We start from the raw sequence: 24,769 nt of genomic DNA, 5'->3' as shown, positions 1-24,769 counted from the left end.
ACGCCACCACTCTACACTCAGTGCCTACACACACACATTCACCTCCTCCCTCCATCCAGTGTATTCATTTGAAGAGATTTATTTCCTATCAAGGCGCATAATGCAGAGGGTATAATTCAAATCAACTTTTTAAAAACAGCCGAGCAGCGGCGCAGTTTATGTATACAAAGCTGGAGAGCCGAGGGGAAAAAAAAAAAAAATTCCCAGCAAACAGCGGGGTATTAAAAGCAGATTGCCAACTTTAAGAAGCCATGGGTGGGCGGTGGGTGTTTGGTTTTGCCATTAACGCTTACCTATTACTGATACACCTCACAATCAGCCTGTTTAAACACATAACGCAGCCTTCATTTCTTTCAGATACACTCGCTAATCTGACAACGCAACCATGCAAAAGGCAGGATCAGAGCGGAATCACCAAACGCACTCGCACAAACACACACACAACCACATGCAATTTTTGGAGAAACTTTAAAAGGGCACATAATGTGCAGAATAACCCCAACAGATTCTCAGGAGCAGTCCTGTCGGGCTGTCTAGCTACCCCGCTGATACACCAGGCGTGTTGAGGAAATGTTGAGAAGCAGCGAGGGGGCAGCGACGGGGGGAAGGAGAGGGGGAGGGAGGTTGTAGCCGAGAACCTGAAAGGACTCCATCTCCCTTGGCCAACATGCCATGACGGTGTGGAGCAGCAGTCTGAATTGGTTTCTCTGGGGTGGCGGAGCTAGAGAGGTGATGGCGAGATGAGCCCGAATGGGGATGGAAAGGGGTGGGTGGACTGTGTGTTGGGGGGGGGGGGGGGGGGGGGGAGAGGAGATACGGTACACTGAGGTATGTGTGTTTGAGAGAGAGTCAGAGAGGGAGATGGCAGACCGGATCTGAGGTACTGTAAATGAGCGGATTACTGCTTCCCTCTTTTCAAGTCTTTCCATATACATGAGAGTGCTCGGCTGTGGAAGCAACACTGCTACGTGTGAAATCACACATCCTCCGGCCCACACTTGCTTCCTATGCGAACAGTTGTAGAGCATGCACATATTGTAACACGGCTCCTACGAGGGTAAAACAAGGCAGACCAGTGCGTGCCAGCTCTTAATTGCCGTTATGAATACAAAGAAGATGTGCGGTGAGTGTCACTTCTGGATTGATGTGTCTCTGCGTCAAATTTAGCCCGTAGCTATGCCTCCACTTCTAAAGCTCGTGTCCAACCAAGGCTTGTTTGCATCGATTTATCTAGTTTGTGGATATGATATTGACTAAGTAGACCGGCAGCCCTTATCGAGTCGAGGCGAAGCGAAGGAGGTTTAAGAGGTGGTCGAACGCTATGGAGGAGGATAGCCACGGGCTGTGAAATCTCCTCTGATCTTCCCTTGTCTGATTCTCCAACGCAACTCTTCCTCTGGGGGGGCATGCTGATATAGAACTAGGCCAATGTCACAGAACGCTCATCTAACCCTGAGGGGGAAATTTAAAAAAAAAAAAAATCACTTCTTCTGTTTCTCCCCAATGACGGACCTCAATCTCTGCAGATAGGCCTCCGTCTCCCTCTCCTCCCCTTTCCGACGCTGCCTCCATCACTCCGACTACTTTGTTCTCCGCAGGAGGTTGAACATGCACGAGCTGAGCAGCATTCTCGACCTTGATGGCTCGCTATAGCAGCTGTTAGGAGAGCGAAGGCAATCTTTAGGCGTGTCACTCAACACCAAGAGGGAAGCTCGGAAGGAAGCGAGTGAGTCACCTAGTTCTGGTTTCAGCCTTCCATCATCTTCAGTATTATACGCTGTTATAAAAACATGCGGCAGGTAACGTTTTGTCAACTACTTTTGCAGAGGAGCTGTGACAGCTGGAGCCAAAGGTCTGCGTGGATACTGGTTTACAACAACACATATTTACCATGTAAGTTGGCTTATATGTAATAGCACATGCAGCCAATACTAATGCGATAATCAGGCAGGAAGTTAGATGAGATAATGACAGTGCCGCTTCAAAGTAGGCAAGAGTTGAAGCCACAAACGTAAAAGTTTTTGGAAATAAGTACGTGAAGAGAAACCAAAAAAGGGAGGTTTTTCTCTGTGTGCCGATGGTGGTGCGAGGCCTGGTCAGAGAGCAGAGGACTGAAAAGCAAGAAGTACTTTTGGGGGGGGGGGGGTAGTACAGAGGGGAGGGAGGGAATTAGAGGCGTGAGGGACTTAGCCACCCTGGCAGTCTTTCCACATGAGCACACCTTGCGCACACACCAGGCTGAGGCCCCCGCCTATGTATACTTAAAGGGATAAAAAGCGCGGACAAAGGAATTAAAATATAGATTACACAAGTGGCCACCCTGCGTCTTATCTGGCAAAACCGAAGAATCTAACAAATTGGATCAGACGTTATACGGCAGGGGGCGAGAGGCGAGCGAGGAGGGCGAGGAGGGCAAACCAGGAAGTGCAGAAAGAGAGGCACATCCACGTCGAGCGAAATCAGGACTTAGCGCACAAAAGGCCTCAAAATCAACAGGTTCACCGGGTCAAGTGCACTGATATGAAAGTAAAAGAGTTCAAGTTCAAGTGTGTCAACAAGAAAGTATTTTGAAGTCTCACCTGTAACTTTGGAGCGATGAAGCCTCGCTCTGACCTCCGTCTGTGACCTCTGGTCCTCAGAGCAGGAGGCGGTGCGTGTCTCTGCTGACCTGCTGTCCTGCAGGTTCAGACGCAGGCCTGCAGATGGGGTGTTTCTGTGTGACTGTCTGCACTCCACAGACTGCTGCAAAAACAGAAAGCATGAAGATGAGAGAGAGCAGGTCGTAACCTCCCTCTGATCCACCTTTATTCCCTCTTACACAACATTTCTGAGCTGCAATAACTATTCGTTAAAAAATAAGCTTTTATCTATAAATTCTAGTATCATTAATAAAATTATAAAAACCTGACATTCTGCTAATATGACTCTGGATATTTTGATTTAAAGATAAAATGTAAGATCATGAATTAGATGAGTTAAATTCAAGTTGTTATTTTATTGTTTTTTTGTGTATGTATCATATTATCTGGGTGTCCGTTGATGCAGAAATAGTATTAGGCCTGTAAAAATGATAATAACAATAATAATAAACCTTCCACAACCAGAGTTACAAGCTGCTGTACGCTTCAAATGTAAAACAACCTGCATGATGGACATTAAGATTTATTAATAAAGCTGGAAAAGAAAAACAGGAAACTCCAAATAGAGGTCAAATTAAAAAAAATAAAAGATAAATCTACTGTAACTAAAGACGACACATTAATGTATCCTAACAGAATAATGAAGAGAGTGCGTATTGTAATATTGAAATATAAAAGAAAATCGTAACGCTAAGTTTCTCTTTATTCCCTATTTCAACTGTCAGTCATAACGCTTGACAATACCAATCTCTTCAACACACACACACACACACACACACACACACACACACACACACTTCACAAGCGATTACACAAAATACTGAAAGATTACATCCGCTGAAACCTGATGTCCTTTGCGGGTTTAAAGCCTGCATGTCAGCCTTTCATTTTTTTTTTTTTTTCCTCTTTCACTTGCATGGGTCAGAGGCTGTTGCTAGGCTACCAAACCAAGAATTCATAAGTTCAGTGAAAAGGTTTATATAGGCCACTGCAATTCAAGGTAAAATGATAATAGACAATTGATAACGCCGGAATATGGATTTTAGATGATATGGAATCAAATAGACTCTGAAGCGTAAAGTGTTTCGGACAGGAATCAAAGTGCAGTAATGGCAGTAATAATAATCATATAATAGGAAATATTAATAATGATAAGAGTCAAGTGTATATAGCTTAAATAAAAATGTTAAAATATATATTTTTTAACTGGAATTCATCGATATTAAATTGGAATTATGCTCATAATGAACACAACCGTGACAAAATGTTTCCCAGGAAGTACTCGAAATCTGAAATTTTCTACACAAAGACAGAATTTACAAAAGCAGACTTTGCGGGAAATAAAAAACCAAACACCTTCATATCGAGCACGGTCTTGCGCTGAAGTAAAATAGAAAAAAAAAAGAAGCGCAGCCTGATCTCACACTGTAAAAGAAAAGGTCCTATTCTGTAATCGGAGGTGTGCTGTCATGTTTACTGGACTATGCAGAGACTGTAAATGAGGCGCTGAGGGGCGCAGCAGCAACATGCACATGCAGAGAAGCGCACGTACAAATGTTCAAAAAACATGTGCGCGCACACTTACACGCAGCCCCGCAATCTAGTGGCCAATGTGACACAAACAAGATAACATCTATAGGATGGTAGCTGGGAAATGCAGCGGGGCCGTAAACCCTAAAACAATGGCTCTGCTCTGCTGTGTACAGGACGGCTGCTTTTGTTCCATGCAACTGCTACAGAGCTACAACATGGAAAATATTCAACGTTATCAATACAGTGCGAGCTCAGGGAAGGAGGAGAAAAAGAGAGATGGGGGGGGGACATACTGACATATCTACGCTTCAGCAGGAAAGGCTGCAGACATGACAGGTTGGTTAGAAATGCACGGCATGCATGCATAAACACATCTCCCCTCCCGCTCTCTTATTCTTCTTCATGATTCCAACCCTTTTCTCTCTCTTCGTTTTTTTTTTTTTATGTGTGTGTGAATTTCACCATCGCAACAGCGCGCACAATAAAATCCAAGCGGGTGGAATTATAAAATTTCACATGCATTTACAAACAGATAAATCACATGCAAGACAATGGGAGGTGTAATGCAGCCTTATGGCAGGTGTTGCAAGACTAGACGTAGACTAGACTGGGCTCCATCTGGTGTTGAGGGCCTCCTCCTGATGGTGAAGAGGGCCCAGACAGACACATATTAATGTGGGAAAACCGACGTCTAGCCTGCCTCTCAGACTGCATTTCAATCTCAAAGGGGCTCTCCCCATATCCTCCATTTATTACCCCTCAGCAATGCATTAATTTCTACTGCTACTGGGCGAAGGCTGGGAGGGCGGTGCTGTTGGCGCTGCGTGTGGTGAAGCCACAGCACAGAACGCCATTGTCAGAAACAGAGACGCGGCGGATTATTAATGGTTTAGCTTAAAGGAGCGCTGTGTAGTTTTGGGGGAAGATATTTTAATCGGAGGAGAAAAAACCTAAACAAACTCTCTTTGTTTTCACGACTGAATAAACAAACTGACCTGAAAGGACGACGCAATTTCATACTGTTTTACTTTGTTTATATGTGGCGGACCCTGCCACCTTTCTAGCTTCAAACAGAGTTCTGGGGACCTTATTTTCCTCTGCGAACAAAAATAAATACGTCTGAGTTTGTATTATTTCCTCATTAATATTGTAAATATTAAAATTCTGAGTTTGAATTTCTTCTTCTTCAGAACTGCACAGCGGCCCTTTGATATTGCAATTAAGCCCCGAGAGGACAGAAGGGACGTTTGCAAATTAAATGAGCAAATTCTGCACACATTTCTCGAGACCGTGTGACTAAAACAATACAAGTTTTAATTCTGCGTATTAAAGTATTGTCTCAATCGCTGGTTCCTGTCACATTAAAAATTGATACGTGGGTGTCCTGATGCTCCTGCACAGCTTCCTTGATGAAAACATTCATTTGTGCCACGCTCTATTAAACCACCGCAACTACAACCGCACAGCTCCCACTGATAGCTTGAAATGATCATTAATATCATCATAATTACAACAGCAGATAGCCTATTGTGTCGCATCGCACTCGATATTCGCACTCATTCGTATTCACACACAGAAGAGCAGCGAGAAAGAAGCCAGAGACATTTCCATGCTAGCTCCTTCTCCACCTGCCCTGCTCTGTGACGCAGTAAGCTGGGGCCTACTAACAGTAGCACCAGGCTCTGTGCTGCTGCTACACACTCACACACACACACATAAACTCACACAGTCCACTCTGTGCAGAGCCAAACAGAGCAGCTACAGCGTTAGCAGCTAACACAGCTTGTTTAAAATTCAACAGGCTCCACTTCAGAGTGCAACCTATCACTCAGGCAGTCCTGGAACCAGACAGGAGCTCCTCTCTGACTCGGATGGAGTGGAGGAAGAGGATGATGATGTGCTGCCCAAACAGCATCGCAGAGCAGGCCTGGACGAACCTAGCCGACCCTGGATCCAAAATCTCTGCCTGGGCCTGCTACTTGAAAACACACTTATCGGTGCTGTGTGTTGTAGTGTCAGCAAACCAGCCCGTTCTCGTCCTGTGCAAGAATAAACTGTGTAACTAGCAGTGCATTCGTCCCACGGGCCTTCTCCTCAGCAGTGTGAGACACCGTTTTGTTCTCTCCTCCTCCTGAAGCTGCTGTTAATAAGTGCATCAATCAAGCTAAATCCAGGGATATAAGAAGATCCCTCTGACAAACACCTACTGAATCACAATCTGGTCTTCTTCTGCACTTCATAACATGTGACACATCACTCTGATGACCTGATCCAAGTTCACCTGATCAGTACCAGACACTCTAAACCCTGACAGAGGGCTTATTCCTCGCTGCATCCACACATCAACTTTTTACAGACTGAATACAGCAATTTTTTTTTCTTTCTTTTTTGCAGAACAGTCTCCTGCAGGTGCGTTAGCTCTGATTGTTGAGGCTATTTTCCATATCGCTACACAGACAGGCCAGTAGCGAGGGGATATGGGGGCTACTGGTGGAACACGTGACTCCCACGAGTCGTCCAATCAGGTGCTTCTCCAGCTACATCTCACCTCTTGGTGATCAGCATCCAACTAAACACACAAACCATCAGACAAATGCCAGTGACGAGCTGCTGTCTCGTGACTCAAAGGTTCCGTTAAGAGAAACAGCAGAAGCACAGTCGCCTTCCCCATCATCATCATCACCATCACTCTATGAATGGAGCCTGTCTCCGCTCGCTAACTAGTGTCACTCCACGCATCCCCCCCCCCCCCCCCCGTCAAAGACATCTATCGCTACCAGTCCGCTTCGTGGAGGGGGGCGGTGATCTCCTCTGCACCGGCACAAGTCCAAAGGAGGCAGGAGGCGCTTCTCGGGCGCGATGCACGGACTCTGCTGCCCGCCGCCGCCGCCGCGGGCTCCCGGTCCTCCGTGCAGGCTGCATCCATCCATCGGCTCCGGCATCGGCAGCAGCAGCAGCGGCACCCCTCCTCCTCCTCTTCTTCCTCCTCATCGGTCCCGGTTCCGGCTCGCTCCGCCGTGACGACTGCAGAATTAGTTTATACATTCGGTTCTCTAGCTTTATGATATTACATAAACTCATACAGCTAGATAACCAAAGAGAAAAACTAACCCACGTCTCTTAAAGGGGCCGCCGCCGCCGTCGCCGGAGCTGCTTGTGTTGTGGTCACATGGAGCCATTGCATTCCGCCTGCATGCATGCGCACGCCTCTCTCTCTCTCTCTCTCTCTCTCTCTCTCTCTCTCTCTCTCTCCCTCCTTCTTCTTCTACGCTCCCTGTCCCTCTGTCTCCAGATCTATCTCTAATATTCACACACACAGCTGCGCGCATGCTCTCGGTCGTAGGTAATATCCTGTTTTATTATTGCCTTTACGCGTAAAGACTCCAGCCTCGCCGTGTCCTCAGACTGCTTTTGGAAAAGCTTCGAGCTGCATATTACGGAGCTGTGTCGGCCACAACAATAAAAAAAAATGTCACACCAACACCGTCAGCACTCTGAAACACTGGGATACGAAGTGTTGATTCTTCTAAAAACAAAAGTAGTCCCTTCCTCTTTCTGTCCCCCAGAACCAGAGGTGAACTTCCTCCCACTCCGAGCCCCGGCGAGCATCTGCAGGGTGAAGTCATCCAGCTGCAGGAAGGAGGATGACACATCCGCATGTCACCCATGTAACAGGAGAGAAAACTAGCCACTAATAACCTTAATATAGCACACTAACAAGAGCACATCCTCACGTCAGGGTTGAGCTTCTAGCTGGGATGAGACAATAACAGGCCCTCCCCACCACAAACAAACCCAGCTTTATTATTGTTTTAAATGCCAGCTCACATCGACCCATTTCAGATCACAGACCATCGTTTCCGTATTGACTGAATTAATCCGCGAATTGTTTGAAAGCATGACAAACTGGTGCCCACCAGAGAGCCGCACCGAGTGGAGTACAGTAGAGAGAAGGGTGGCCTCCAGATAAATGTCAACAGCGTGATCTGGTGGGACAAGTCCAGCCTCACTGGATGTCACTGTGGACTTTGGATTAGTTGGTGACAGGCTGACAAGTTGAATCTGGCCTCTACAGCCGCCAAAACATGGCGAGTGTGCTGCGTGGATGTGCAGCTTCAAGACAGCTCTGAACTCTGAGCGCTTGAGTCTGAATTTTAGAGCAGGGGGGGAAAAAATGCAGATTACAGATCAAACATTAGGATGAAATACTGTAATTTGACATGTTTCTATACATGACTAGTATCTGTTGGCACAGAGAGGTGACTGGTGTGCAACTCGTGTGGTATTATAGGCAAGATGAGGCAGGATATTTAAATTCAACAGTAGTTTTTCTTAAATGTTGCTCAAACACATTTTCTATCAAACAGCCTTAAACTGAGAATAAACACACGGTATACTCACATAGAGTGAGTCCATTTCAACCCGCTGTTTCCATAGTCGGACAGCCACGTGCACGTGCTTCGTTTTTAATAAAGACAAAATGATTAAAATCCACCAGGCTTTCATGTGGCCTCAGTCTCTACTTCCTGTCTTCCACCATGTGAGATGCCGCCACACACGCGAGGACAAAGCCCACTTTACGCACAGCTCTTCCGCCGCTGCGCGCGCGTGTATCCTTTGAGGAATAATCGAGGAATAAAAACGTCCCTGTCAGTGTCAGAAAACACTGCAGCAGAGCCCGAGGAAGTAAAAAAAAAAAAAGAAAAAAAAAAAATTGAGAGTGAGGAGAAAGCGCCCCGGCTATCAGAGTGTCAGATGTGTGGCGCAGGAGGCGGAGGGCCGCCCGGGGGGCTCCGGGTCAGAGACGCGCGGTGTCCACAGAATTAGGCATGCTCGTTGGCACACACATGGGCGAGCAGCGGAGATATGAGGGGGGACACGACGGGCACGAGGAGGAAACAGAAGGTAGAAACTGAACAGACAGTGGGAGATGCTCGATGACGTGTTGGCATCATTATACACATTCACCATCATAAAGAAGCACCGCTTCTGCGTAATGGTTGTTGGATCTCAATATGGAGCCTTCCAAGATTCACTCAACACCAAAACTGTACGGTAAAAACAGCAACACTATTCAAATCAATTAAAGCTTTATCTTAAATAGTGTGCAACAGCAGCACAGTCACCTGGCTGGATGAAGGCCCCGGGCAATAAATCACACAACTGGCCACGTTTAAAGATTTCTGGACAATAAACTATCCGCCTTTCAGCCACACCTCGTCCGTGTGAACAAGGGCAGAGAGTTTGTCCCCGAAGAAACACTAAGCAAGCAGCGAGTCACGTGAACTGGAGCAGGTAACAGCCTGCAGGTGATGACAGCACACAGCGTCACCGTGGCAGAGGGTTGGCGCTAGCAGTTTTTTTTATTAAAAATCTAAATCATCAAAACGTTTTCTGGCAAAGACACCAAACAGTTTAATTCTATTATTTTGTATATTTTCGTGTTTTCTGCATCCCCTCTCCAAATGTATGTTTTAATTAGTCAGATCTGGAGGTTATTGTCTGAGAATCTAATGAAGGAAATATAAAGGATGACTAAATCATTACTGTACGCTCAGTATCATTAGAGCCTTTGCTGCCATATTAATAGAAACCCATGTTGTGTTAGTGTGTCCCCTTTAGCTTTACATGCTCAAAGGAGCTACAGTAAAATTCAGCCTGACAGCCAAAGTCTTATTCACAATTATGAATTTTATTTAAAATGATAGATGGCTCAAACTCCACCGTTTAAATACCAAATAACGAGCCTCCATCAGCCTGTATTTTCACTGTAGCTGCAGCGCCAATGCTCAACTGTGTGACCTACAATATTTCTCTAATTTGAATTTTAATCAGCTCTGCCAGTTTTCTGTGGGCCTGCAGATTTAGTGTCACATAAGGGGGGAAATATTTCAGGGAGGAGCTGAGGAGAATTTAGAGAAATTCTTATAGGCTTTCTCAGGCTTCAGGCTTTCTCATTAGCGGATACACATGATAAAAAATGATCATCTTTTCAAAATAAGAACCCGTTCTGAACGTTTCCGTAATCACTGACTGCTCATGACATCCGCCCTGTTTGAGAAAATAACAATATGACACGGGGATTTCCTGTTTTATCCATCAAATGATGTCAAGTTCCATTTTAAGTCATAACTACTGTTAATAACACTGATATTAACAGTTTATTTATATAGTTTATATATTTATATAACAGTTTCTGAATGTGTTGAAGAAGAAATATAAATATACAAATATTATTCATTTATCAATCTGTCTAAATTAAGAAAGAAAGAAAGAAAGAAAAGAAAAAGTGACTGTTTCAAAGTGTGTGTGTGTGTGTGTGTGTGTGTGTGTGTGTGATGCATGATGGTGCTGTACATTAACACTGACTGACTCTCATCAGCCTCACGTGAATTCATCTGGACACGCCCCCACCCGGCTGCGTCACGTCCTGTCGTTCGTACAGTACAGTCAGGTGTGTGTGCGTGTGTGTGTGTGTGTGTGTGTGTGTGTGTGTGTGTGTGTGTGTGTGTGTGTGTGACACTGACTGACAGCTTTCTATCATATTCTTATATTTATCGCGCCGTCTTCTTCTTCTTTTATTTATTTTTTTGTCCTAGAAATTAAAAAAATAAAAGCACACCCAGTAATTAATCTTTAATCTACCTGTCGTGTTGTTTTGTTTACTGTTTGTTAATTACTCCGGATTCACGGTGCGTGGATTTAGAGTTTTAGATGAGAAAAATACATTAATCTGGTGTGTTTTGTTTCTGTTCCAGCAAAACTTCAAATTTTAAAATCAATCAGATCAATAGACGCTCAAGCAGCGACTAAAAAATTAAGCCCGAGTTTAACAGTGTTCAAGCTGCTGTGCTGAATAAACCTGACTGGACTTCAGCACCTCCTGCGTAAAGCAGAGCGGAGTCTCTGTCCTTGGTGCTGAAACGAATGGAATTAATTCACGGCGCTGTTTTCAAATCGGAGGATGAGAAGCAGAAACACTGAAACAGTTTGGGTTAATTGCTAAAATACAATAAACTGTGCATCGTAAATACATTTCCAAAATAATAACGAGTAACCGTGAGGACGTGGAAAAATTAATTTCATATTCTCATCGATGGGCTGCACAATCTGACATGAAGCAGAACAGTTGTGACAGTGTTTAACTTATTTCTCAGTTAAATAATGAAATAAGTCACACTGAGATTAATCCAACCTAAATCTGCCAACAGACCTCAAGCACCAAAGCCTATTGTGTTTTTGTTTGTTTTCTTTTTGGCGAATTAAACTGCAAATAAACACGATTTAACTCTAATACTATGATTAAATATAATATTTATATCAGCCGAATTTTACCTCTGATTATATTAGTTAATGTGTTGACATTAGTTTTTGTGTTCGTGGCGAAACTGTGTGTGCTCGAGTTAATTTAAGTTAAATCTCATAAAAGCGTTTAATCGCTTTAGAATGAGCGTAGCGCCAGGTGTTTTAAGTGGAAGTGTTTAAAGGAGACTGGTAAGCAGTTAAGGCAACTCAATTTATATTAAAGGCCTACACCTGTTGCACTGTGCAATATAGGGAGAAAGAAAAGAAAGAAAGAAAGAAAGAAAGAAAGAAAGAAAGAAAGAAAACTATCTTTAATCTTTTTTAAATGTTACACAATTCTGTTAGACTTATTTTACTTAACTAAATTTAAAGCACTCTCATAACAACACACTAACACATTTCTAAATCCTAATATTATTATAATATATTATATCAAATATCGGCTGTTAAATATATAAATCATCTGATATTTTTATTAATTTTGGTTTGGATTTTTTTTTTTTTATTAAATCCTCTCATCCATGAAAGTGAGAATCTCTTCTTTGGTAAAATAAACCTTTACAATCAAACACTAAACACCTAAAAACGCGAAATAAAAGTGACTTTCTATGTCTCCAACAATTTGATGGCTCTCTATTGTCGTCAGCTGCAAAGGCCTGATTAATTAATTTCACACTGTAGCACCGGAGAAGATTTTCCCACAAACAAGCGACCAGAACAAAAAAAAAAAAAAAAAAAAGAAAAGAAAGGAGAAAGAAGAAGGAAAAAAAAAATCGCCCCAAAAGAAAAGAAAGAAAAAAAGTCAACATCAAGTTCAACAACGTGCTGGTGCTCATTAGCATCACAATGCTGTCTGGGAGCACACAAGTCTTCTTAACAAGAGGCTCTGGCGTCAAGTCCCTCCACCTCCCAGCCAAGGGGACATTTTCCCAGGCTCTGCTAACAATCACACAACTGTTTGCTTTATAAACGCCAGCTCTGGGGCCACTCAGCCCGCCTCATCAGCGCTCAATGGATGCTCCCGCTAATATGGGATGGAGCAGCCTGCTGCCACTCATCACGTCAGGGCTCACTTTATTTTGAAAGGGCCGTTTTATGTTTAACTCACCACATAATGCCATATATTTTTAATTATGTATTTATTTCACTATTATTATTACACCTGCCATATTATTATCATTATTACTATTATTATTATTATTATTATTATTATTATTATTATTATTATTATTACTAGTTAATAAACACCACGAATCCACAAATAAGACACTAAATAAAATCATACTTACAAGCCACCAGCTTTGAATAAATCCCGCATCTTCCAGTTCAAGTCCATTCAGTATTTGAACGCAACTTTCTACCATCACCTCTCAAGTGTGCCCAAACCATAAGAAGCCAGAAGTCCAGGGAGGAGAAACCCAAACGCCGCGAGCCTTCGCCGACAGTGACTTGATCCGACCTGCACGAGTCTTGTTTTGTATAACAGCGGCTTTACTTTTTGCTTCAGTGACCAGAGACACGTCGAGGCCGAGGCGACACTGCTGCTGCTGCCAGCATCCCCAACATCTCCTCAGCAGCCTCGGATGACAGTGTGCGCGGAGCTGCTGCGTCGCTGGTCCCCTCCCCTCTCTCTCTCTCTCTCTCTCTCTCTCTCTCTCTCTCTCTCTCTCTCACACACACACACACACACACACCGGCTGCTGTGGACGACGTGTACCAGAACTCAGACACATTTCGCACCCCTCAATGAGAGCCGGTGTCCATTGTTCTCCCCTCTTTAGTTGCATCTTTTTTTTGGCAGCCCTGGATGGACGCACTGAGCGACGTGCAGCCTCCCTGGCCGCGGCTGCACGTCGGTGGAGGACGGGGTGGAGGGAGGCACCTTGGGGGACACATGCAGCAGATCGAAAATTTTGGATTTTGTTGTCGGGTGCAGGGAAAGAACGCATCACAAAGCTTTAGCTCGCGATTCCGTGATGTTTCAGCACCTGCCAAGCAGTGTTAACCAGTGCTGTCACTGACGTGCCACAGAAGATGCCTCCACTCCTCCATCCACAGCGCACTCCATCCCTCCCTCTGTCCCCTCAGTGAAGTCCTCGGAGGCAGGTTTGGGCAGTGAGAGGAGACCTCGACCGAGCGGTGATCTCCAAACATGCACCTTGCGTGACTGAAGCACCTGAGTCAACAAGAAGATCGAGCCAGAACGAGCCTCTAACCGGCAGAAACGACCGCAGATCTGAATGTTGTAGTTTCCAAACGTTTCTGGGCTGGTTGGAGGGCAGAAGACGCAGAACAGAAACGATCTGTGAGAGATGGAGACGATCAAAGAGCAGCGCGCAGGCAGCAGGAGCGGAGTGTGTGATGCTGCTGCCGCAGCCTCAGCAGCGCCAGGAGAAGCAGATGCTTCCCCGGAGCTCGTGCGGGTCACGTTGCTTTACGTGGCTCGACGTCCCACCCCCTCTTCCACTCCGTGCGTAACGGTGCGCACGGTGGACACTCGTGTGCCAAATGTCAGCCACAAAGAGAGTAAAAACTGCTGAATGAAGCCTTTGTATGACAGAAGTACACGCTGCAGATGCAGACAGAGGAGAGTCAAGGCTGCGTGCATCAAAACTAGCCTTTGAAATGTGCGTGATTGTTGCGTGCTGACGTCAGGCGCAGGGATAGGTCATTCTAAATATGTTGTCCAGTGCGCCTGTGTGGGATCCACGGCAGAGACTCGCTCGTGGGATCCCAACAAGACTGATTTGTGTTGTAAAGTAAAGTGCTGCGTTTATTGTCACATGGGGGAGAAATAAATAATAACATTTTTGACTTCCTAATAAAAAAAATGTGTGTTTTACGTGTGTGTGTGTGTGTGTGTGTGTGTGTGTGTGTGTGTGTGTGTGTGTGTGTGTGTGTGTGTGCGTATACAAATTTAGCAGCAGAAGTTATAATGTCATAAAAACTGGGCCACAATAAAAATTTACACTTTGAAGCCCAAATGATGATGATGATGATGGAAATGAAGCTGAACATCTGAAGTAAAATAGGTCGAAGATCGTCTTTATTCCACTTTCATTCATTCAACATTGTGAGGAAGATTATAATTATCATGACTGTTATTAATATGACAATGCAACGATATCAGGCCCGGTTAAATAATGGGTTTATTTCCCCTCCTCACATCATTTATGACGACATCAAAAGTAAAGGTTCCCTACAAAATAAAACCAGAGGGAAGTGATAAATCATATTTTATATCTACATATCTACATTTATCTTTGATTTTATTTTCGCTCTATAAACCACAGCCGTGTGTGATAAATAAGAAGAGTTAAGTAAACAACTGTGAGACGTGAACATAGTCAACTGCTATAAGGACTATATTGTATTTTTTCTACCACCTCATGAATGAACTGAAGCCTGCTAAGCTTAGTTAACGTTACACATTACACAAAGCGTATTATTGGATGTAACGACAGCACATCTCCGGTCACAGGCTGTGCTGACCGCCCCAGTGGAGCTGAACAGCGACATCTATCGGCCGAGAAGCAGCACTTGGCGCTCAGGAGCTCAGGGCCCGCCTGTGTGAGGTGAGACTGGCCTAAATCCACATTAAACTGAAAAACAGCACACAGCAGCGTCTAAACTCATATGAGTGATATCACAGTAATACAGCCTGTACGCGGATAGAGGTGAATAAATCTGAGCTGTTCAGCGTTTGCAGATGATGTGACCGTGTGTGTGATGGAGGAAGTGGAGGCCTCGTCTTACATTTTATTAATTTATTCAAACTGAAAGAAATGCTGGTGAGATTTTTTAACATTTAAAAAAAAAAAAAAAAACGCCAGACAGTGTGAAAGCAAGCCCAACGAGCAGGTCGATAAATATGAATGTTGATGAATGATTTAGCCTCCAACATGAGGGGACAGGACTCAGGACAGCCCGGCAGGCCTACATCATACATGATCAGTCTGTAATGTGAAAAAATACACGTGGCTCACCTGAAAATAATGATCCGGAGGACTAAACCTACACGAGGACGGAGCAGTGTGGTGTGAAAGCCCGCAGTCATCAGTACAGCAGTGAAACAACAGGCTGCCATGATGTCTGTCACGAGCTGTGTAATCATACGTATAACGCGTAATAGGCCTATATTATGGGATGTTTTGGCTTTATATATAAAAAATATAAATAACAAAGGAATTATTTTTTGTGTCTTTCAATTGTTTGTGTTTGCGTAGTTGTGCAGCATGAGAGTTTCTACATGATGGGAGGTGCATGTGCTGAATAAATCCCTCAAAACTGCGTCAAAGGTTTTATGTTGAAATTAGATTAATGTGATTTTTTTTTTGATTTTTAGATCATGTCGCCAATAAATCCTGTAGTTTGATTCGGAGTTACTGGAGATAAATGAGGCCAAATCTGACTGTAATTCGCGGTTATGTGGCCCATTAATGTACAATTGCGCATTTAAAGACAGAGGATAAATAAACAGACTAATTACTTTAACTGATATTGGCTTTATGGCGGAAGAATACACGAATGATTGAACAGAGGTGGCAAAATGTTTCCTATAAATAACTTCTTTTATGCTACATTTCTGTTTTTGTTTGTTTTTACTTCAGCGGAAATTATATTTATATAAATAATATACCAGGAACACGTTTTTTGCCATGTAAGATATATTATTAATAACAATTTAAAAAATATTTTGGTTATAGAGGCAGTAAAACGTGAATACACGGCGCCTGCTAAACGATCAGAGCTTATCAGAGGAATTTACAGACTGAGGAGCTTTAAGAGCATTTTTTATTTAATGCTGGTGGTTTATTTTTGCTTTTAAAGGCTAAAGTATGGCTGCTCCTCCCCTTAAAATGCCTTAAAAAGTATTTATTTATTTTTTATAGATCAATGCATTTATTAAGCTCCACTCACAGGAATAATGTCTGGTGTTCATATTGGCACTCATATATTTGATATTTTCATGGATGAGACAAAATATTTTAAAAAAGATTCCAGTTTATAAATTTCTAAATTAAACTTCTGATTATCTGACATACAGCCTGAATTTCTGATAATTTCAATAATAATAATAATAATAATAGTAATAATATTTTTTCTCTTTCATGCAATTCACATCTCTTCATATGTATTTGATTGTAGCTGATACTGTAGCTCCACACACACACACACACACACACACACACACACACACACACACACACAATGATCAGATATAATTGTCCCTGTTCGAACTGCTCCCACTTTTCCCCTCAAATATATTCAGTTCTGTCAGATTTGTACGAGTGTTATGTCGTCATGCGTGACCACACCGAGCCCTGTTGGGTTCAATTGTCAATAACTGACCAATTCAAGTGGCCACTTCTGGGAATTGTAATGGCCGCTCTTCAAAGGGGCCTGACCTGACACCGGGACATGGAGGTGTCAGAGGTCACACATGGAGACCAACAGGGAGCAAATATTTGTCCTTCCCTCTGTCATGATCCCAAATTAGCACCTCATAGCAGCTCAATGAGACAAGTTATCGTTTTGCGATGATGGATTTTAAATACTCCATTCCAAATATTGGGAAACACTCACAATTGTGAGCTCTATGTAAATACCACAGATGTGTGTTAGTCCGTTAAAGTACTATCTTTTAGCACGGCATCCGTGCATCTGAAGGAAATCCTTGCGAGGACTAGATATTTCAAAGTATGTGTATTTTTTTCGGTTCCCCCCCACGACTAGAACTGCAAATCAAGAGCAGTAACAGCAGGCGTCTTTACTAAAAGTCCAGCAGCTCTTCTTAAAACGGTTTGAATTTCTCGGTGGTGTTTACGCAACTGGAACATCATCGCTGAGATGATTGAAGGAGGTCATATTGGTTTTCTCCACCATCAAGTGCTGCCTCATGTTACAGACATATGGGAGCATTTTTCATTGAGAATAAAAGTGGATTTCTTCTGCCAGTTTATAAAACGGCAGCAAATAGCAAAACAAGTGCACTGTTTTTACATGATATAATAAGGTAACACTTTATAACAACCATCATTATCAAATGGTAAATTAGATGAAGTGCAATTTTTGATATCGATGGAATAAAGATGAAACAATAACCAATTGTAAATGTTTATAAACATCGGTTACAGCTTTATAATGGCCAAATAATGTTTATAGTTGAACTACACAGTATTTATTAACCATTCACAAAGATATATAAACATCAGTTGTGACTTTACAATTAACAATTTCTCAATAAATGGTTTATTAAGCATTTTATTGTTTGTAAACAGTGAAATAACTATAAATACACCATAAACTTCCAACCTTTAAATGATGGTTATTATAAAGCGTTACCAAACTCTTAAGCTCTCTTTAAACTGTTTGAATTACTTAGTGATATTAATGTTACTGGAGCAATATCCCAGATCTGCTGATGTGTTTAAAAGAAGTCCACTTGGCTCTCCTAGTGCTGCCTCGTGTTGGAGACATGGCTGCATTTTTCTTTGAGAATAAACATGGATGCTTTATGGAAGCAATTTATAAAAATGGCAGCAAATACCACAACAAATCCATTGTTTTCACATCATATAGTGCCACTGTATTAATTTTGCTATTGAAAACCTGGTTCCCACTCAAAAAAAAAAAGCCATTGAAGAAGCAGATTCTCCACAGATGAGTGAGTCTAACATCGAGGGTCTGTTTGCCAGTAACCCGTAAAGAAGCACTCGCAGCCTGCTGCGTTATGCTGACACAACCACACACAACACAGACACACTGTACCGTAGATACACTCAGCAGAAGAGCTCAACTGGCCTGATGCAAAGGCTTTCAGGGTGCCAGCAGCACCTCATTGTGTCAAATAAGGAATCAGGTGAATCAAATCAGACACCTCCAGACTCATTAGAGATGCTGGCTCGTGCAGCACATGTCTCTCAGGTTTCAGTCTACAGGTGGAAGCAGGAGACAAACTGCAGATGTCGTGTGTCCGTCATAACTAACACATTAACAAGCATCACAGACAGGTGAAAGAAACACGAGGGCTGATTCTGGCTGATCGTTGTAGATTCATTCCTGCACATCCAGCACAGAAGTACCAAAAATCAAACTTTAAGATTAAAGGGGCACTCTGTAGTTTTTGGAGAAGAAATTTAAACCCAGAATTTTATGATTTACAATATTAATGAGGTGATAATACAAACTCAGAAGTATTTTTTTTTTCCATAACTGAATGAACAAGCTGTACAAATAAGGTCCCCAGAACACTGTTTGAAGCTAGAAACAGTATGAAATTAAGTTGTACTTTAAGGTCAGTTTGTTTATTCAGTCATGAAACAATTTATTTTGTATATTTAGTTTGTTTAGGCATAAAAAAAATCAGTCAATAAAGATCTTAAAATGTCTTCCCCAAAACTGCACAGTGCACCTTTAAAGTCAAAATAAAGCAAAATTCATTTAACAATAATAATAATTAAAAGAAAACAAACTGAATAAAACCAGTCAACTTACATTGCAGCAGCAGCAGCAGCTTCTTCAGCTGTGGGAGAGGAGATGTTGGCTCATTCCCCGCCATGTGAAAACAGACTGGTGTTCCTGCTGCTTTGCTGGTTTAATTGGGAACAGGCTGAAGTTTATGCTAATGAGCGCTGACATCAGTCTTAACAGCCTCCGCTCCATAAAGGAGAGGAGCAAAGGGCCAAAGTCGCGCCTCTTTTCCCAGGCAACTCCGCCGGTCAAGTTCAAGCGCAGCGCGGCGCAGCGCGGAGGAGCTGCTCTGCTGCACGATTGTCATTCAAAACACGTCAATGCACGTCGCAAACTCAGTGGGGGGGAGGAGGAGGCCTGCAAACACATTTAACTCAGCGCTAGGAATGCGATGTATGGCTTATCAATTATAACAAGACCAAATGAGAGCAGGCTCACTTGTGTTTGGGATTTAAAAATGAGGATGAAATATAAAGACACGTCACCAAGTTGACCTCTTAATAAATGCATGGTTAGAGGAGTGTTTACTTTCGTTTTAAAATAAATATAAATACATTTACTTTTCTTTAAAGAGTGTTTTTAAAAAAACAAAACAAAAAACAAACAAACTGGGCCCTTCTTCTTCTTCTTCTTCTTCTTCTTCTTCTTCTTCTTCTCTTCCCTTGAGGTGAAACCAGGTAAAAGCCATTATTCCATATATTTCCTCTCTCCCTCTCTTTTATATATTTCATGTTATTTTATAAACAGTATATGTATATTTACATCCACCATAGAGGATTAGATGAAGAACAACATTGAATGAGTTTTTGAGTTTTTGAATGAGTGATTTTTTAGATAAATGAGAAAAGGAGGGTTGCACGTCTAAAATTCTGTTCATTTGGTGTAAATGAGCATTTGTGCAAAGCCATGTTCATTTGCCAGACGAGGGACAAGAAAACAGTTTCAGATAAAGCCCCATTGTGAGTCCCAAAATACATTTGTGTGTGCATGTACATCACCCATCTGTGCATGCTGGCTGCTGGATCATCCGTGGGATCATCTTTGCCACAAACACTCACTGAAATTGAATTAGCAGGCATTCATTTGCGTAATTACAGTGTAAGTGTGCAACGATTCATGTCGTCCAAAGCCAGAATCTGTGTGAGGACGAGCCAAAGCAACGGCTTAACACATCACAGCAGAACCGGGCCTCGCTAATTCTCCCCTGTTCGGATCTAAAGCCACATACAGTCAGTCATTATGCAGATGTGAAGCCCATAAGCAGACAGGCTTTACATCTGTGTGCATGTTTTGTGTACATGCATCTTATTTTAGAAACCCACAGCCTCACTTCTACAGCGACGCAGGCCGTAAACTGCAGCACAAGATGTCTTTTTGAATCTTAAAGCTAGGCTGGACTACAGAAATGTTGTTGTAGGTAAACACAGGTGTAAATGAGACAATGAACGATGGCTGAATTCCATTTAGTAACGACAGAGTGTGAAAAGATAACAGTGCTGACGTCAGAGAGGTCTGTGTATTGTGATGCAGAGCATGCTAACCGGCTAGCCTCGGCACGTCCTGTCTCATAACACCCCTTCGTACCTCAGGAGGCAGATACATGCTAGCTGTTAGGTAAGAAGTAAACTCACAAAATGTAAAGAAATGAAATAATCTTGCTTCTGTTGTTTTTACTCGACGAGCTTTCACTTCCCCGGTTAAATGATCGTAAAACACTTCTTCAAACTCGACATAAACTGAAGAAAATTCGCCAAAACAGTCCTGGTTTCTCTTTCCACAGTCACAACTGGTTTGGTCAAACTAAATCCTCAATTCACAGAGTAAGATGTGAAAATATTCCAGCTCTTCACTGTGTTTTAATACTACTGACGTCCAATTCTCTGCTGCTTCTTTCACGCTGCCCGCCATATTTTACCCCCTTTAAAGACCCTTCTGACTCACTATCACACTCGAGAGCAGGGCCATAGTTAATGTTGCTAGTGACAAACTAAGCTTTTCAAATTCTCGAGGCTACATGTTCTTATTTTGGCTTTTAGTGATACAAATATGAGACTTTTAAAACTGTGTTTTCTGTCTTTTTTACAGTAGAAACTTGCTCTGCGAGGTGAACTCGAAATAAGAAAGACTTAAAGGCATGCGTTTGTCTGGCGCCAACGTATGTGACACTTATGACCTTGATATTTGGTGCGATTGTACAGAGCACAGACGTTTAGGACCAGGTGGGAGGACAGTGTGCTTCCAGTGAATCACCCTTGCAGACTCCTTTCCTCCCTTGTGATATACTGTATACCTATGTTTGGTAATTAACAGTCATGAGTCTCAGTCCTCTTTTGAAATAAATCCCTGTGACAAAGCAGATCTGGTTCCCACAGCTATCACCCCCCTCAAATGCAGTTAGGAAAGAGACAAAAAGGAAAAGAGCGGGGAAAATGAAGGGAGACGGGGAGGGAGAAAAAACACATAGTGGTGGTGGTGGTGGGAGTTTCCTTTGACGGGGCACCATTGCAACATTTGCATATATTCAAATCAGACGATGAATACCATGCATGGGGGCAAACAAAGACGAGCCAATGGGGAGGGCTGCATCCCTGCTGCGGGCTCAGAAGCAGCCGCCGGTATCCCAGCAGCTCCCTGGGAGAGACGCAGGGAAGTGGTGTGGGAACCGAGAGGCCCCCCGAGCTGAGAAGAGGGAGGGGAGCCACTTGTAGCCCGTGGTGAATTAGCATTTTATTTGTGTCCATTTTCCTCAGTAATTTCTGCCCCGCTACTTCAGCCACAGATGGCTAACATGGCAGAGGGATTAGCATTTGTGTCAAAGATGATGATTATGGAAGTGGTTTTTTTTTCCACCCAGACAGAGACATTTCTTCTCACAGTGTGACTGACATGTTAATGTTGCAGGATATTGGTGTTATTTCTGTATATTTCTGCTGCTTTTCATTGATGGCAAATGTTTTGTCTTGAATAAGGACACGATAGGTGATGTTAGGATGTTATGGCAATGAATAAAACACACGTTGCTCTATGCTGCGCTGCATATAAAGTGGTCGTACTGTACATACAAATGCTCTGGCTCCTCATATCAGTCCATACACACATTTTATCGTTAGGAGCAGCAAAAGATGGAGAAACCTTTATTTCTTTAAAGGAGCACTATGTAGTTTTGGAGAAATTGACTGGTTTTTTTTTAAGCCTACACAAACTAAATAAACAAACTCTCTTTGTTTTCATGGCTGAATAAACAAACTGACCTCAATGGACAATACAATTTAATACTGTTTTACTTTGTTTATATGTGGCGGACCCCGCCACCTTTCTAGCTTCAGACAGTGTTCTGGGGACCTTATTTTCCTCTGAGAACTGCTTGTTCATTCAGTTATGGATAAAATAAATATTTATGAGATGGTAATATGACATCATTAATATTGCAAATATTAAAATTCTGAGTTTGATAAAAGTTAAATCAAAAGTGAGATCCTAATTTACATGTGATCTCTCTGTTTAGCCTCGCTCAAAATCTCACAAACTCATCGCCTCGGGGCGTTGGCTGGAGTTGCATCAACGAGACTCATAAAGATAAAACATCCGCACAGAGTTTGATATTGAGCCCAACAACTAATTTTAATGTGATTTCTGTTTACAGATGCCTGTCCTCTGGTGCGTATGTGCCCACCAGAGATGCTGTTGCTTCAGCGCACAAAGCTCCATTTGATCAAATTCACAGCTCTCATTGAAATGTCATGCTCTCGTGCGCAAATTCACCGGGCAAAGGATCAGACACATCTTCAGCAGAAGGGGTGCCACCAATTAGCAGAAAGTGGGAATTCAATCAGCTCGAGCAGACCACCCAAATGACACGAACGCACATGCTAAACACAGATTTGAATGTGGTGAATGGTTTTTGGTAAAAGATCTCTTTAGAGGGTGTGCTGCTGGAAACACTGTTGGAGGCATACGGGCCACCGCTTTACAGAGGATGAGCTGACATTATAATGCATGTGCAGACCAGTGTTTGTGTGTGTGTGTGTGTGTGTGTGTGTGTGTGTGTGTGTGTGTGGACAATGATTCTCAGCCAGAGTGACCAAGCATACCACACATGGAGGATGCATCAGTGCACCCAGAAGCTCACATCCTTCTCCCCAAACACCTCATGGTTTACAAGAGATCTAACAACATAATACAGCAACAAATCTACAGCTTCAAAGATAAACCACAGTGGTATTATAAAGTATTTCCTTGTTGTTATCCATCTGAATGGAAAAATAATACTTAATTTCATGATAGCATCAACATGTGTGTCCCCTGTCCCTGGTGTGTTTTAATACCAAAGTAGAGAGCGAGCTGAGGAGCATATCTGAGACTTTAAGCTTCTCCATTTGCATAATGTTTGTTTCCATCCAATGAAATGTTGAGATACATGATGGTGGAAGCATAAAACATGGAGATTATCATTAGGAGGATCTCACAAAGGTGTTCAGGGGTACTGAGGAAGAACAAGGAACTAAGATGGATACAGTTTTACATTTTAATTAGAGATGAGGATAGGGAGCATGTGGGTGAAATTAAAAACTGCTCTGCAGGATACTTTCAAAGGCCTCGCGTACTTTATTTTTCTATGTCGTCTTTATTTGGAATCGAAATGTCTGAAGGTGCTCAACATTTTTCCAGAAAAATGTTGGAAAGATGGAAAGATAATATATTTTCAGTCAGTGTCCCCGTCTGTGGCTGCTGTGATGCCTCCAAGCAGGACAAAGAGAGTCCGCAAAGCACCTGCTGCTGCTCATAAACCTGAAGCTTAATTATTGAGTGTAGGAATTTTTTAAAAATCATTTTTATTCTCTCATCTGAAAAATGTCGGCCAAACAGTCCGATGACTGTGTAAAGACATTTTAGTGGTTAAAGGTGCACTATGTAGTTTTTAATCTGAGAGAAAAATCTTTTTTATGCCTAAACAAGCTTAATAAACAGACTCTTTGTTTTCATGACTGAATAAACAAACTGACCTTAAAGGACAACACAGTTTCATACCGTTTTACTTTGTTTACATGTGGCGGACCCTGCCACCTTTCTAGCTTCAAGCAGTGTTCTGGGGACCTTATTTTCCTCTAGGAACAGCTTGTTTAATCATTTGTGGGGGAAAATAGATATGAGTTTGTGTTGCTGCCTCATTAATATTGTAATTATTAAAATTCTGAGGCCAAAACTACGTAGTGCTCCTTTGAAACAAACTGAAAATTGACACACGCACACCCCGTCCCCATCTACCCCCTGTCGAAATTACTCAACTAATTATATTATGCTAATATTAATTTGAGGAATAGCCCTATAACCGTTATAGTGTAGCTTAATTTCCAAGAGTACTGGTAATGTTGTCAATCCAAAGCACGTTAGACAGGCACACTCACTACATTAGCACAAGAAAATCAGGCTACCATTGTTTACTATCAGCCTACCATTGTCTTTTTTTAAATAGCCCAGCAGAAATACTGAAAGTAATTGCCCTGCATTTAAATGTTTAAATCCCTTTATTAATACTACATGTTAACCTGACAGCAGTAGATGGCCCTGGTGTTAAATCCATATATATGTATGTATTTTAACATTGTATGATTTCAACATGAAATACACACAAACAATTACAAAATCAACTAATAAATAAATAAATAATAAAGGTATGAAAGACAGCCCCACAAGATTTTAACAACCAGGTATAATGGTCGTCAGTTGTTGTGCTGTTGGCAATGTAAGGAGCTCCAAGTTACAGAGCTTTAGAGCAGCACCTGAAGGCAGCGCACGGCTCCACTACTACATCCGGGACA

At 42.5% G+C, this 24,769-nt stretch overlaps 1 protein-coding gene across 3 annotated transcripts in view; it reads right to left on the bottom strand.

The window, feature by feature from the left end:
- LOC311258504 (uncharacterized protein) overlaps positions 1-14,589 on the bottom strand; it is a 39,972-nt gene extending 25,383 nt beyond the window's left edge. The window contains exons 1-2 of one of the 3 annotated variants that reach the window (XR_014622738.1): positions 8,574-8,789; positions 2,580-2,742 (exon numbers count right to left, since the gene is read on the bottom strand). Coding sequence is in view for 2 of the 3 variants with exons in the window: in XM_084354834.1 (XP_084210960.1) it covers positions 2,580-2,742; positions 6,950-7,114 (328 nt within the window). In the remaining variant the exon portion in view is untranslated. Of the gene's footprint in view, positions 1-2,579; positions 2,743-6,949; positions 7,167-8,573; positions 8,790-12,766 lie in introns of those variants that run through there. The other 2 variants (XM_084354835.1, XM_084354834.1) reach the window with 2 other exon arrangements.
- Between the last annotated feature and the right edge of the window lie 10,180 nt (positions 14,590-24,769).

Source organism: Pagrus pagrus (genome assembly GCF_965226575.1).
Source record: "Pagrus pagrus genome assembly, chromosome: 6".
NCBI lineage: Eukaryota > Metazoa > Chordata > Actinopteri > Spariformes > Sparidae > Pagrus > Pagrus pagrus.
This window is presented reverse-complemented; position numbering and strand designations above follow the sequence as displayed.